Raw genomic sequence first — 16084 nt, 5'->3', positions numbered from 1 at the left:
TACAGAAAATAATACGGCAACAATACTCACCATAGAATTTCCCATTCAGCTGGCGCCGGCGCTGGGCCACTGCCAGTCCAGTGTTCTTGATCATCCACGTTGATAGTTGGCAGCGGGACTACTACATCAGTCAGCTGATGAGGCTGGAAATCGCTTAGGTACATGCAAGCTTGATCGAAACTGCACGCGAAATCCGGCTCAGGCTTGCTGGACAGACAGCAAGGGTTGTCATTGACGGTGGGACCGTTATTGGAAGCCGGTGCTGGTGCTGGTGCATTGCTTGGCAGCGACTGTCGTTTCTTAGTTGGTTTTAACACGACCTTTCGCTTTTTGCCGTCTGCATGATCATAGATACAGGAAAAAGCGGTGATACACACCAATACCCTCCAATAAATTGTGACTCAATACGATAAAAACTTGGATCGCTACATAACCTTTTCCTTATTGCACGCTTCCACACATGAGGAGCTGGCGAAAATTTGTAAAACTCATAGTTTTCGATAAAATACTGATAAATTTGAACAACTGTTGCCATCTTATCATCTGTTGCATTAATCGCAGTCCATATCAAATACGCGTAACTTCTGTCGGGTTTTTAGAAAACGGGCTGCACTTGAACACTCATGGTGGCGGCTCTCTGGAGAATACTGTAACAGAAACTGGTCTTTGTCTTTCTTTAATAGGAAAAGCCTAAATTGATACATTATTGCAACCTCTTCCTTCAGTTTCAAGGCCAATTTACAATAGCACACTGTGGTATCTTTTCTAAACGAAACACCTGCAAGTCGACACATTTCTGAAGCGCATGCACATTACAATTCATGAATATCTGCCATCTGGCGGACACGCGAAGAATTGCAACCTATTAAATCCGAACCATTCTCAATAAACGCATCAACTGGGCGTCAACCGCGCATGACCCACGCATGAACCGTGGCTGAGAACGCAAAATGAATGCGGCATGCTCCCGTTGAAGTGCATCGCATTCGAGAAAAAAGCCAGGAAAAAAGCGGCGATGTTTTAGAATAAAATGAGCCGCAGCAGTACATACACTAGGAATTATTTTTTCTATCTGCATTATGGTCTATTTTCTCTTCCTGAGATTCATTGGGACCACCTGACATCACACCTAAGACAGGGACATAATTGCCACTGATTGGGTTACTGCCTTGATTATTTACTCCATTGTGCGTAGTAATTTTGGAAGTTCTTTTACACATTTTTGTACACAGCATTATTGAACTATGTAAAGTTTTCTTCTTTTACATGGTATTCTCCACCGCTCCCCTTACGTTTGGAGAGAACCGTTTGGCAAGTCTTTTTGGAACAGTCTGAGCCTTGAATGGAAGTTTATACCTCTTACACTTAATTTGAACACCTTTTTCACTATTTTAGTGCCATAGGTATGTCACATTGCACCTGTTTGTTGTAGACCTTTTAACTTGGTATACTGAATAAGCAAATTTGTTTCACTATTATTCTTTCACTGGGAGATAATGAGTGTTTGTGCGCCATGTAGCGAGAGACAGGGGTGGGCCCAGTAATAAAGGGGTTAACCCCCACGGGGCCACCCCCATCATCGTATGGGAGGTGAGGGGTTAACTGTTATGTTTAATAGTGTTTTTATTCCCCTGCCTCATTGCAAACTGTGTCTCCCCTAGTTATATGTATTTTTCCCCCTATAGTGTGTGCACCCAACTCATACACTGGGATCAGGTCGGGAGGGAAAGGGTGAATTGCATTAACATGTTTATGGCCCTTTGTTCCCCTTCCCGCCTTTTCTATCCCCATTTGCAGCCTATCCCATAGGCCGCCATTGGGGCTCCATGCAAGTTAATGGAGATTTCCGTGGTTTTGGCCTAATATCAGAAAAGACCAGCAGATGGCGCCCTTGAGGACCAGAGTGATTCCGCCATTGAAATTAATGGAGTAATGTATTTCAATAGGGATTCCTCGAGTCCGACCTCCAGGAACGAGCTGGCAGTCAGCCAAACCGCAAAACCACAAAAGTGGATACAATTTCAATGAGGAGCTTTGATCACTCAATTGGCGTGGGAACTTGGTCACGGCCAAGTTCATTCATATTAAAATTGTATCTCCGGCCCTAGGATAGGTAGCGGGTTAATTCCTTTTTCCCCTAGCTCACGGGGACCCCCTTACTCGACCCAACAGGGTGTGACAGTCAATGGCGGCGAGAAAGAGTCGCGCCGGCCATGAGGGTCCCACCATTGACCGCAATGGTAGCGAGAAGCCGCGTGGCGTTTTAACACTAAGTTGAAAAGTGCCAAAAGTGAAAACCCATATCTCCGGTTCTTTTAGGCCTAGAGGGTTGAGATTTTGCCAGCATGTAGTCACTGCTCAGGCATGATTGCATGGCAAATTCCAGCCCTCTCCGATCAACAGGACGGAGTATGGGTAACTGTGTAAAATGTGATGCTGCCATTTGCTTCAATGGCGGAGAAATGCAGTTTCTGATACATGTCGGTTTAAAATGTATTTCTGTAACTCCGGTTCGGCTGGTCTCAGCGAGCTGAAACTTGGCCACCATGTAGAGTCCCCTCCGGCATGAGGGACTGGCAAGTTTCAGGCCGCTCGGACCAACCAAACGGAATATTTTGCATTATATAAAATATTGTGACCTCACTGTATTTTATGCCTGGCAAAAAGCCCGCGAAAGATACTAGCCCCGGCAGTATGTTAATAGTCAGGGGGCGACAGTCTGTCTACACAAGTCCCCTGATCAAAGGCTCCGCACCCTGATTAAGTATGCTAGGGCAGAGAAGAGCAGGACATCAGTGTTTATGCTAGGTGTTATAAGTCACACTTAAAGTCAAAGGTTCCCTGTCCAGATCCCCTTCTGGCAGACTCAGAGACACCAATTCTTTAGCGTGGGGTTAGGGAAATGGGACTCAAAGTGAGGAGTTGGGCGCATGGGCCAGTTACCTGGGGGCAGGTACCAAAGTGCTTCCCACGTTAGCTGGCACAAGGCAATTGGGTGCAGGTAATTGTTAACCAATACCTGACACCCAATGTTAGGGTATAGGGCTTATATAAACAAGTGTAAGCCCTATGCCCAATGTTGTTCGTGATTACGTCTAACTGATACCTGATGCCTTGATGAATTGCTAATCCAGATCCAGATGACTTCATTGCCCTTCCCTATATAAGTGTATATATCTTGTGTGTTATTTGTACCATATTGTGTGCTCACCTTCCCTGAAGGAATAAACTTTCTTTATCATATCACGGTCGCATTCAATTCAACCCAGTTATTTTGGTCTATATTATAACCCTGCACAAGCTATCGTGACACGCCATCCATTGTTTTGTGTTGTTATACCATATAACTACTTGGGGTTTTGAGACTGTGTTATCCCCCAAAATTAATAGGCTGGAGTCTCCCCTTTAAATCTTGGTGGTGTCACCACTCTTTGAGCCTCTCAAGACATAGGGGAGGCCTCCCCCCTTTCTGATTTAAGTGCTATGTGGTACTGCACTGAAGGGGTTAAACTAGGATTAACAAAGCTCTTATCGCTGTGGCATTCGCCTCTCCCTGAGGCTTAAACCTATGTAGGACCTTCACATACAGTATGCTCTGTCATTGCGGCAACCATATTAAATGTCCATGGGAGAAAACCATTTTTTTTTTTTAAATAAAAGAGTTGCACTTAATGAAGTTGTAGTATTTATAATCATACAGGAATGCAATAACATGACTGTCTCTCCGACAAAAGTAAAATTCAATGTTCAGAGCCAAAAGGGGCAATTTATCATAATGTGATCCAATAGTGATTTAAACTGACAAGGATAAACAATAGTAAAGGCTTCTTTAACAAGGAAAGCAAATTCTACAAGCTTTCCCACAGACCTTTGAAAAATTACCACTTATGTTTTCTTAAGAGTAAATATTTAGCTGGTTAAGACGGTTTATTTTTTATTTTTTAATTCTGCTGTTTATTAATATAGATGTTTAATATTCGTTAAATATCTACAAGGCATGGTGTCATTCATGCTCTGCTTCTATCATTAGGCTTTATGCTTTGCAATTAGCATTTTTATCCATTTCGCTTGTAGGCATTTGTGGGCTTATGTAAATATAACCTTTTAAGTCCATTAATACTATTTGCTTTCACATAGTTTGGTGATAACTTGCAGAACAATTTCCTGTTATTTGTTTGTCATTTATCTTATTATATACCTGTCAAATTGGCAGTATTTTCTAGGATAAAGAGCTCTTTTTGCAGAGCAAGTGTTGTCAGAATGTGACTAAGTTGTCGGGGTCCAGAGTTGCTGGATGCCCCAAGAATGTACCTGAGAATCATGCTTGATTCCCGGATACATATAGGCACATTGTCCCGGCAATATCTCCCCTTGAAAACACTTGCACTACTCACCGCTAAGGTTCCCTGCTTCAGCACAGCCCAGAAATGTATATGGTGCAAAGGGATGAAAAGTGTCCCTATAGGGGTCCCTAGGTTTTTGGGGATACCCAGTTACTGCCCAGGTCACCCAGAACCTATGTAGGGGTTCATGTGTTCTCCAACCATAGATAAGGTTGTGAGGGTATTTTCAAAGTCCAGTCCAAGTCCATTGTGTAGTGTGTGGGGAATATAGGATAATAGAAAATAAAGTGCAGCTTTTTATTCTATTCCCCATACCCAGAGACTTAGGACAGGTAAAAGTATATTTTTATTAACAGTTGTGTTTGGTATAAAATGTACTGTTGTGCACAGTATTATGAGTTGGGACTTTCAGAACCAATGTTCTTAGTGAGCCACTGGGCTACCAACTTGGTGCCAGTGAGTCTACTCCGACATCGCACATGAAAGCCACAGAGGATGCTGAGGTGTTAAGACTATTTGGGCAGGAGGGAAGGGCTCAAGTACCACGTCCTGGGATGAATGGAAGTCCTCCAGACTACCATTTACCCCACCAGATTTGAAGGAGCCTGATCCAGCGGGTGTCATCTGAATAGCAAGTGGCTAAGGTGGCTAACTTGCGCATGCCCTTGGCTGATTCAGAATCCCCGCTTGTTCTGCTTCCCAAGACTGGCATCGCTCTGATTGGCTGGTAGGAACGTTCCCAAGTTCCCCCATTGGCTATAGTATTTTGTGAATGAACTCCAAAATACTATAAGAAATCTCTCAGCCAATCAGCCGAGAGATTCTCAAGCGCCAAAACAGCGGCGGGGTTTTGGAATGTGGAAAAAGATGCATCTGTGCAAATAGCAGAGCACCAGCTTCAGAAAAACCACCCCCAAATAAAAGTCCTGCTTTTGTGACTAAGTTCTGAGAATTGAATGTAGTAGTTGCGGCTGGGATTTCAAGCCGATTTTAGTTCCAGGACGTTTGGAGCTAAGTCCTGGTCAACGAATAGCAAGTCCTTCAGAGAGAAAGAAGCGGTGGCGTCTGGAACTTCATGCTGATTTGAGTTCCAGGGCATTTCGGGCTACTCTAAGTCCCGGTCAACTAAAGACTCTTGTTTTTAGTACCACTTAAGGTTTTAGTGCTACGCATTGCACATCCACTACATGGCCATTTTCCTGGCTTGCATCACTAGGGGTTCATTCCTCTATCCCTTCACTTTAGTACCACTTAGCTAGGAAAGTCTAGTTTTTTACCCCAGGTCCCAAGTAAGTGTGTCTATTCTTATGTTGTTTGTGTATCATTGTGTGTATGCCTTTTCCTGCAAATAAATTTATTTCACTTAACCTGTTTTGCTCAATGTATGATCCCGGTAAAAAGGTGTCAATCAATGCCTGGTCTCCGGTGACAATATGCAATTATTATAATACCAGTGATTTAATATCAATATTGGTACATATGTAAATATACAAATTACAAGAATTCCATCATCAAGCTTGTTTATCTAAGCATTACTCCATTTGATTTATTTTGCTCTTTCGCCACTAGTGCAGCCTACAGTGTAATATCTGTTTAATTTACACAAATGTCTTGTAATGTGCATTGATTTGTATTATTACACACCATCTATAAAATCAACATCATACTAAGTTCCAGACACGCGTTTGTTGAACTGGAAAACTACTTGGGAAGGAAAGAAGCTGTATGCTATAAAATAAGTCCGCTTTCACATACTTGTTAAAGAAGAAAGCCCTACAGTAGCAAAGGTGAAAAGTGCAGAGTGCAGAACACTGAATTATAATCGAACATTAGTAGTGCCAATTAAATGGTCGTTCTTATGGGTTTGATATATTTGACTATCTCTGACTGCATCGCTTTTGGCTTACTGTCACGGGAGACCAGGGTTATTAACACCTTTTCCTACCAGGATCATCTGATTGAACAAGACACAGCAGTAAAATAAATTGTAATTTATTCCAGCATTTGACATACACACAAAGTAACACAATTTACACGGTCAACACACTTACATGGGAACGGGGCTAACAAAATAATTCTTCCTTAAAACGAAATTGTCACAAACGACCTCTGTAGGAGCCCTTTCCAATGACCGGGAGGTACTCACGAACGTCCTGGAACGCAATTCAGCATGCAATACCAGCCGCAACCGCTACTTCCTCAAAAAGCTGGACTTTGAAGAAATTTTCTGTCAAAATCTTTGAAACCAGCTTGCGTCTATTCCTTACAGAGCATCCTTGATTTTGCCGCTGATGTTTGGCACTTGGAATCGGAGGTCCTGATTGGCTGCAAGGTTTCTTATAGGTTTTAGAGTCCCATTCAGAAACCACTACAACCAATCAGCGCGTGGGAATTCTCCTGCCAGCCAGTCACCGATTTGCCAGTATTCTGAAGCCGGGTAGGCACCAATTTGGATTCTGCTAAGGGGCATGCGCCAACCTGGAACCTCTGCCTCTTAGCATATCGATCCCACCCGCTGGCCAGGCTCCGCAGAGTCTTGGGAAGGGCAAATGGTTGCCTGATAGCCCTTTGTTAGCCCAGTCCGGAGGTACTCGGGTATAACTACAGTTCTACTCCTGTTCTAACACGTTGGCATCACTGAGGCTTTCAACTCCGGGTCTCGAGTAGACTCAGTGGCGCCAAGCTTGGTAGCCATCTGGTCTCTCAGAACCACGGACTTGGAATCCCACAGTCACAGATACATGGTTATAACAGCATTCACATTTATTAAATAAAAACCTTTAATAAAATTCTCCTTGCTTCTTTTGTGTTTTAACTGGTATAAGTCTTCTGGTCCGGTGGCAGGTATAGAAATAATAATATGTGTTCCCTACTCTTACCAGCCTTACCAGATTTCGGGTACATCTTTGGGGTATCCCATAACTCAGGAACCCCGCTACATAGCAACAATCTGATTGAAGATTCTCCACAAAACCCACCCTCAAACTCACAGCCTCGCAAGCTCCGCTGTCCAGCACACATGGAAAGGAAAAACACAGTAAATACTGAATTGTCGCATAATTTTTAAACAGTCTCAGTGATACATATATGACAGTTGGGTTCAAGAGCTGACACTCCAGGACCTTTACACATGGATCAGGGGTAACTAAGTGGGCTTAACCTTTATTATTGAGCCTAGTTACTGCCTCACCGTCACACTTACCTTTGTGCCAAATCTATCTTCCGCAACTATGTCCATATCTATGTATGACTTATTTATATACTGTATTGCCAACCATAATGCAGTGCTTTATAGCTGTTGTATACCAGATGCAATAAAGCTAAATATAAAACACAATGGTGATATGTCTATCAAATCTAAATGTAACTTTTGGAGTAAACGGTATACAATGTGATATGTTTTTCTTGGTACATTTTGGGAAATATTTGTGTTCTCTGGCTCAGGGATGTGATTTTACAGAATATATTGATGCTGTAGTGCTTCTTTCATTATTAAAATACTCTATTGAATGCACATAAATACGCCAAAAATCTACGTTGCTAGTCAAAAGAAACACTCGGTGGTTATCTGAATCTTTATTTTCAAGCTCTGTTTTTTCCACCTAAGGACTCGGTTCTTTCTCAACATGTTACAAGTTTAACTTCAAGGATATGTAATTACTAAGGAATAATTGGGCATTGTGCTTCTATACAAGTTTATTGTGCCCAACATCGTAGTTCTACTGAGCTTTTCTTCCCCCATAATTACACATTCTAGCATGTCTTAACATATACTTGTCGAATATAATTGGTCCAGAATACATTTTGAAAAAAAGACTTGGACTAGTAATTTTGTTCGAGCTAATATAGCAGGCGTGTTTAAAAGCATTTAACAACTAGTGCTGCGCATTAAGTGGCTGCCTTGGACAAGAAAGACAATTTGAAAGAATATGCAAAACATTCATACAAAATACAAAATGTGTTTTTGAGTATATAATAACAGGTTTTATATTCACATTGGGACTAAAAAAAAGCAACATATGACTTTAAAGAGAAATTCATTGAGTTTTTTTTTGGTAATTCTTTGGATATTTTTATCTATTTTTTAAAAATCTTATGGGTCTGGCCAGGCACAAATGCTGCTTTATCTCAAAGCCTCTGGTTTAGGAGTTAGCACTGAAACAATCTGAAATTAAAATGTCTGCCAGTAGCATCAGTGCCAGTGAGCTGCTTAATGCAATGAACATTGCTATGATATGCAGTGTTGATTAGCAGCTCTGGCCAGCACACACATTCTTGCACCATGCTTTGGTGGTGAATTTCCCTTGAATCAGTGTTGTCAGGGAGCAAAGGTTCAGGTGTTATTTGTCTGACTGTGTGAATAGGAGAAAAAAAATTCTTCATAGGGGGTGATGGTACTGTATCTCTATGGAGCTGAAATTAACAGAGTTAAGCTCCGGAGACCCCCTGCTTCAAACCTGCAATAAAAGACATGTTTTTGTTTACGTTAACTCTTATTGCTGTTTTAAGATATACTGTAATATTTTTCTCTGTTTTGGTGATTACATTCTTTTGCTTTCTATATAACATTTTGACAAAGATTTTTTTTTATGCATGGACTGGACCTTATGAATTAATGTATTTTGACAACCAATTACATTTTGAGAGGGAAATAACAAGTTATGAACCGATTAACTAGGGATTGTTTGACAAAGAATAATAGATATAGATAACCTCTCAGCATCTTAATATATATTTATGTTGGCATGTGCAATATGAAAGCTTAATTGTGTTCCTGATTAACATAACGTAGTAGTTTCTGTTGTCATACATGCGTCTAAGTCTTTAGGATGTATATTCTTAATACATATTTGTACTTTTCACAGCCCAGTGACTTTTCCGTATCTCTGAAGGTGTCCGGAAAGAACAAACACTTCAAAGTGCAGCTGGTGGACAATGTCTATTGTATTGGTCAACGACGATTTAAGAACATGGATGAGCTAGTGGAGCATTACAAGAAAGCTCCAATCTTCACTAGTGAACATGGAGAAAAGTTATATCTTGTTAAAGCACTACAGTGACATCAGACTTGGTGGAGGCCAAGGCCAAATAGGCCTTTCAAACTTCAAGCCTTAGTTCCGAAACATACTTCCATGGAACAGAGCCATTATTACAAAGGAAGCGGTCTTACAAATATTGGCTCCTTCTATACCACAAACACTCTTACATTGTTATTTTATCTTTCAACTTGTGTGTTTGTTTTGTCTTTTCCGTTTGCAAGTCATCTTGCCCTCAGGTTATTAACCTCACTTAAGTGATCATTGTAAGCACTCACTGTCATGCCTTGGTTTTAAGTCTCCTCTTCTGCATATGTTTACAGTACATAGCTAGTTATTGCTAGCAAGAGAAGGACTGGGGTCAACTTGAAACAGTGTTAATGTATTGTACATTTTCATAATGTAAGAATTCTTTATGAATAGACATCAGGCACAGTTGAAATGCACTAAAGCTGCAGCAAAGTAATTGATTATGGTAGGCATACTGTATCAGTTGTGGCTGTGAGTTCTGTAGCTTTGTTGCTTCCTGAGTAGTACCTGTATATCTAGACAATTCATAGTTTCTAGAAGCACTATGTACACTACTCTGCTGCTACAATACCTTTTGACCTCTCTGAAGAGTACACTAAGTGAAGCATTGTAGCTGTCGTTTATAAACTACTTTGGTAAAATTATATTAAAAAATAGTGTATTTGGTAAGTGAAAGCTACAAAAATAATGGAAAATTAGTGAGCAAAGAATTATTTCAATACAAGTTTTACATAAAGGGTAACCAAATGTGCCATCCACACTTTTGTTTTTCTCTCTTACCCTGCTTGTTATAATTAAACAATGAAGTATTTAATTCTGAAATTATGTATGTGTAGCTGATTGTCAATGATAATCGATGAATAATAAAATCGATCTTTTTGAGACTGTCAAATACGATTTGACATTTTCTGATTGTAATTGTATATTTGCTGTAGGTGAGCGTTTAATGGATCAAGAGAATTTGTCTTAAATATAATTACACCAATCTTTCAAACCATCACAGACTTGATGTGCAATGCAGCAAGGTAAAGGGAAGGAAGCATTTGCAAATAACAAGATATGAAGAGAATGAGATGAGGATTAGCATACAGTAATTCAGACCCTCCAGCATTTGGCAAATGAAAATGGGTACAGTGTATTTACTACATCAGTGCGGGATACAGGCGCTTCCAAGCGTGGCACCTCCTAAGGAGGTGCAATGTACTATATTCAAAGATCATCTTAACAATGTGTATTTAATGATTAATTTGTATATATAGTACTTGCATACAAACGCTAGCAGAAAGACACGCCTTGCTCAGCTTTCATATAGGTAAATAGGTACAGTACGTGTAGTCAGAAATGGTCAAATGATGCAAAACAGGAATGAAAGTATAGAGATTGCATGAGAGAAAAGCACTGAATGCTGCACTCATTTGACCAATTAAAAAATAGAATTGTGGTAATAGTTACAAATTAACTTTTATTGGTATAGATATAAAATAAATGTCAGACTCAAAGTCAGTAAATAATGATACTGAACATATATACATACAATAAAGAACACAGGTTAAAAGTTAATTATTACCACTATTCATTTTTTCAATTGGTCAAATGAGTGCAGCATACAGTGCTTTTCTCTCTTGCAATCTCTATATACAGGTACTTGCATACACACACACAATGTGATATTAACCCCACATAATCAGCTGATCACTAGCAAATCAGTCAATAATCTAGCTGCTTTAATTAGCTGAAGGTTTCGAACTTCCACTACTGGCAGAAATAGGCACAATTGGTACAACTAACAAAAACATGTACAGGACCTGCTATATACTGTAGATACAGTTGAAGGGCATGGTGAATTAGCAATAGTTAAGTAAGCTAGAAGTTAATAGGTGAATAAAAGCTAACACCTTTCCATAGGTGCTGTAGGTGTCAGGTTGCTATAATAAGTTATTAAACTTATAACTTGGTTCAAGCCCTTGCTTTATGATTCCATTTCCCATGTTGTTCAGTTTTTAGGGGGCTTGTTTGGTCTCCCCAGTTTAGTTCACGTTGATCCATTCCTTGCATTGTATTAGTTATACAATGTTGCTGGATATTCAGGTAAATGGTGCATGTATATTCATGTCATTGCTTTGAGCTGCTTGTAAGTGGTTCCTGTGCACGTTTAGATGTTTTGCGTTTCTTTTTATGACAAATCTGTTTCTCCTGTATTTCTGGTATTTTAATATATATATATATATATATATATATATATATACATATATATATATATGTATATATATATATATATATATATACATACATATATATATATATATATATATATATATTCTCCCATTGTACAAATGATGAAGTAACTCTTACACCTTCTACAGGACACACACAAAAAGAGACCAGTGAGGGTTTGAGAGTTCTGTTTACAATGTTACTTCTATGAATTCTCTTGTTTCCATTTGAAACGTATTTCAGCAACAAATGTTATAATTTAAAGATGTTATGTGTCACTGACAAATCATTATTAATAACATCTACATCTGTTAAAACGTTGTGTATGTCTTTTTTGTGTTGAATACTTAAACTTTAATATGATAAAAAGAAATAGCCCAATAAAAGTTTTTCAGGTGCGAGTCTGCTTCTGCCAAAACACATGCCACAATACATTATGCTACCATAATTTTCCTTGAAATGTAATATGGTTGTAATAATTAAGCACAATTGAGTAATCTTTTGTTTGATTTTACAGTTAAACATAAAAAGTAATTTATTTTAGCGCCTGGTTATGTCATCTATTTTTGTGTATATTTAATTAGTTAGAGATAATAGAGATGTCTCGATAGATCACCAGGCTGCTTAGTTTAGTTAGTGCACAGCACTGTAGTATTAGCATTAGGTTTAGCGCTTTAAACAGTATATTTGTATTTAAAATAAAAAGTAATTTGGCAGACACAACTTTGCCTATAGGTTTATGCTGCCATCTTTGTAGCCTGTATAGACCATTTTATTCTAAAATTCTCTATTGCTGTACACCCAAAATAGAGGACTCTTTCAATCAAAAATTAGCTATTTTTAAACTTATTAGCAATATGTACCTGGTGTTTCGAGCAACCTGTAAATACGTAAATTGTAAGATGGTTGCAGGGATGCCACTTGAAAAATATACGACTACTCTAACTTCTTTAAATGAAAATCATTTCAAAGGTAAGCCAGGACTTTGGTTCAGCAGAAACGGCATTCTGGTTATGTACCAAGTTACACTTGCCATTCAAGTAACAGGTCCCTAAAACACGAACACAACTCCTTCCTGATCTATTCCATTTTGAGACATATTTTTGGTGTAAAAGTAGTTTGATTCTGTATTTGTCATGTCTTTTGCAAATCTCCCATGGGGCCCAGGAGAACATGCAACACTTGAATCTAAATTATGTTTGTCAGGTTCCAACTAACTAAAAAACAATTTAAAGAGAAACAATATTATATCGTCTAAATGAAAGCAGCACATTTAGCACAACGCATCATTGTATTTATGTACATTTTTTCTACATTCATGTGCATAATAAAGAGAATCAATACACGACATACATAAAAAACAGATAAATGTATGTATGTCTTTATATAGCGCCATTAATGTACATAGCACTTCACAGTAGTAATACACGTGGTAATCATATAAATAACAAATAATATAAATAACCGGTCATGGGAATAAGTGCTTCAGACGTAAAAGTAACATTAAGGAAGAGGAGTCCCTGCTCCGAGGAGCTTACAGTCTAATTGGTAGGTGGGGAGAACGTACAGAGACCGAAGGAGGGAATTCTGGTAAGTGCGTCTGCAAGGGGCCAAGCTTTATGTATCACGTGTCCAGTATTATCCACAGTGTTATTCATATGATTCTTTAAGCAAGTGTATCTTAAGGTGGGACTTAAAGGTGGGTAGAGAGGGTGCTAGTCGGGTATTGAGGGGAAGGGCATTCCAGAGGTGCGGGACAGTCAGTGAGAAAGGTTTAAGGCGGGAGAGGGCTTTAGATACAAAGGGGGTAGAAAGAAGACATCCTTGAGAAGAACGCAAGAGTCGGGATGGTGCATAGCGAGAAATTAGGGTTGAGATGTAAGGAGGGGCAGAAGAGTGTAAAGCTTTAAAAGTGAGGAGGAGAATTAAGTGTGTGATGCGGGATTTGATCGGAAGCCAGGACAGGGATTTCAGGAGGGGAGACGCGGAGACAGATTTAGGAAAGAGTAGAGTGATTCTGGCAGCAGCGTTTAGGATAGATTATAGGGGAGACAGGTGAGAGTCAGGAAGGCCGTACAGCAAGAGGTTACAGTAATCAAAACAGGCGAGAATGAGGGCCTGAATCAGAGTTTTAGCAGTCGAGCAACAGAGGAAAGGGCGTATCTTTGTGATATTGCGGTGGAAAAATCGACAAGTTTTAGAAACGTTTTGAATGTGAGAGCAGTTGAGTGTGACCCCTAAGCAGCGTGCTTGGGCTACTGGGTGAAAGATCGTAGTTCCAACAGTGATGTGGAAGGAGGTAGGGCCAGGTTTGGGAGGAAGTATGAGGAGCTCTGTTTTTGCCATTTTAAGTTTAAGACGGTGGAGGGCCATCCAGGATGATATCGCAGAGAGACATTCAGAAACTTTGGTTTGTACAGCAGGTGTAAGGTTGGGGGTTGAAAAGTAAATTTGTGTGTCGTCAGCATAGAGGTGATATTTAAACCCAAGAGATGTTATTAGGTTTCCTAGACAGAGTGTGTACAGTGAAAAGAGAAAAGGTCCCAGGACAGAGCCCTGGGGTACCCTCACAGAGAGATCGATGGAGGAGGTGTTAGAAGAAGAGATACTGAAAGTACGATGGGAGAGGTAAGAGGAGGTCCAGGATAGAGCTTTGTTCCATATACCAAGAGTAAGGAGAATGTGAAGGAGAAGAGGGTTGTCCAAGGTTTCAAATGCTGCAGAGAGGTCGAGTAATATGAGCAGAGTATAATGATCTCTGTCTTTGGTAGCATGGAGGTCATTATTTATTGTAGTGAGGGCTGTTTCAGGGGAGTGAGCAGTGTGGAAGCCAGATTGTAGAGGGTCCAGGAGAGAATAGGTGTTGAGAAAAGGGAGCAAGCGAGAGGATACAAGCTGTTCAAGGAGTTTAGAGGCAAAAGCCAGGAGGGAGACAGGTCGATAGTTAGAAAAACAGTTGGGGTCAAGCTTGCTGTTTTTGAGTAATGGTATAACTGTTGCATGCTTGAAGGAGGCTGGAAAGGTACCAGAGTAGAGGGAGGAGTTAAAAATGTGTGTAAGTGTAAGGATTATAGTAGGACCAAGAGGTTTTAGGAGATGAGAGGGAATGGGTTCAAGAGGGTAAGTGGTAGAGGGAGAAGAGGAAATCAACAGTGACACATCCTCCTCTAAGACAGTAGAAAAAGAGTCAAGGAAGGCAGTAGGAGAGTTAGGAAGCGGTGTAGGATGGGAGGAGGAAACACAGAGGATGTTCTGACGTATGGATTCCTTTTCCTTAAAATAGTCAGCAAAGACCTGAGCTGAGAGGGAGGACGAAGAGGCAGCTGAGGGTGGTTTGAGTAGAGAGTCAAAGACAGAGAAGAGTCGACGTGGGTTAGACTTGTGCGTGTTGATTAGTGAAGAAAAGTATGTTTGTTTAGCTTGAGGGAGGGCAGACTTAAAACAGGATAGCATAAATTTGTAGTGAAGGAAGTCTGCGAGAGTGTGAGATTTCCTCCAGAGGCGTTCAGAGGAACGCAGCATGCACGTGTGGGAATTTAGCCAGGGGCTGGGGTTAGAAGGGCGAGGATGGCAGAGAGAAAGCGGGGCATGTAGATCAAGAAAGGAGGCAGAGTTTTAATTCCTGACCAGGTTGTCAGGGTCTGTAGCAGAACTGAGAGAGGAGGGGGAGGAGCACAAAGTGGACTCAAAGGCTGGTAGGTTAATAGAGCGCAGGTTTCTGCAGAACCGAGGGTTAGATGGAAGGGGAGAAGCAAGAGAGAGAATGAGATGAGGTGATGGTCAGAGAGAGGGAAAGGGGAAATGGAGAAATCAGAGAGAGAAAAGTTTTTAGTGAAAACCAGTTCTAGGTAGTGGCCATGCTTGTTGGTGCTGGCTGCAGTCCACTGTTGAAGGCCAAAAGAAGAGGCTAGAGAGAGAAAGCGGGAAGCCCAGGGGAGAGAGGGGTCAACAATGTGGCAATTGAAGTCCCCAAGGAGAAGAACAGGGCAGTCTGAGGAGAGAAAGAAAGAGAGCCAGGATTCAAAGTGAGAGATAAAGGCAGAAGGGATGAGTAGAGGTAGGTGGGCGATAGATGACCGCCACGTGGACAGGGAGAGGAGAGAAGATCTGGACAGTGTGAGCCTTAAAAGGAGGGAAAAGCAAGAGAGGGAGGAATAGGAAGAGTTCGGTAATGGCAGAGAGAGGAGAGCAGGAGCCCACGCCTCCACCCCTGCCATCAGGGCGCGGAGTGTGGGAGAAAGAAAGGTCACCATAAGAGAGGACAGCTTCCAGTGCAGAGTCAGACTGAGTGAGCCAGTCTCAGTTATAGCAAATAGGAGCAGTGAGATGGAGAAAAACTTTCTATCTCTCTATTCTCCAACCTTTAAAAATGCCGGTTTTAACCATTGTAATTACACCTTGGCAAAGGGCAACCTGCCCGAAACGCATTGGTGCGTATTTTAGTGTACCGGGGTCTTATGA

General features: G+C 40.7%; 1 protein-coding gene across 11 annotated transcripts in view; it reads left to right on the top strand.

Moving 5' to 3' along the window:
* The window catches only part of NCK2 (NCK adaptor protein 2), a 139030-nt gene that overhangs the window by 98247 nt on the left and 24699 nt on the right, over positions 1-16084 (top strand). For 5 of the 11 annotated variants that reach the window (XM_075590370.1, XM_075590367.1, XM_075590364.1 and 2 more), the window contains one exon: positions 9209-12347. The exons of 1 other annotated variant lie outside the window; for it this stretch is intronic. In XM_075590370.1, coding sequence (XP_075446485.1) covers positions 9209-9403 — 195 coding nt within the window. In that variant the 3' untranslated portion in view covers positions 9404-12347. Of the gene's footprint in view, positions 1-7225; positions 7381-9208; positions 12353-16084 lie in introns of those variants that run through there. 5 more of the 11 variants (XM_075590368.1, XM_075590372.1, XM_075590371.1 and 2 more) reach the window with 3 other exon arrangements.

The sequence above is a fragment of the Ascaphus truei genome, chromosome 3, assembly GCF_040206685.1.
Source record: "Ascaphus truei isolate aAscTru1 chromosome 3, aAscTru1.hap1, whole genome shotgun sequence".
NCBI classification, from domain to species: domain Eukaryota; kingdom Metazoa; phylum Chordata; class Amphibia; order Anura; family Ascaphidae; genus Ascaphus; species Ascaphus truei.
The sequence above is the reverse complement of the archived record's forward strand: the minus strand, read 5'-3'. Positions and strand labels throughout refer to the sequence as shown.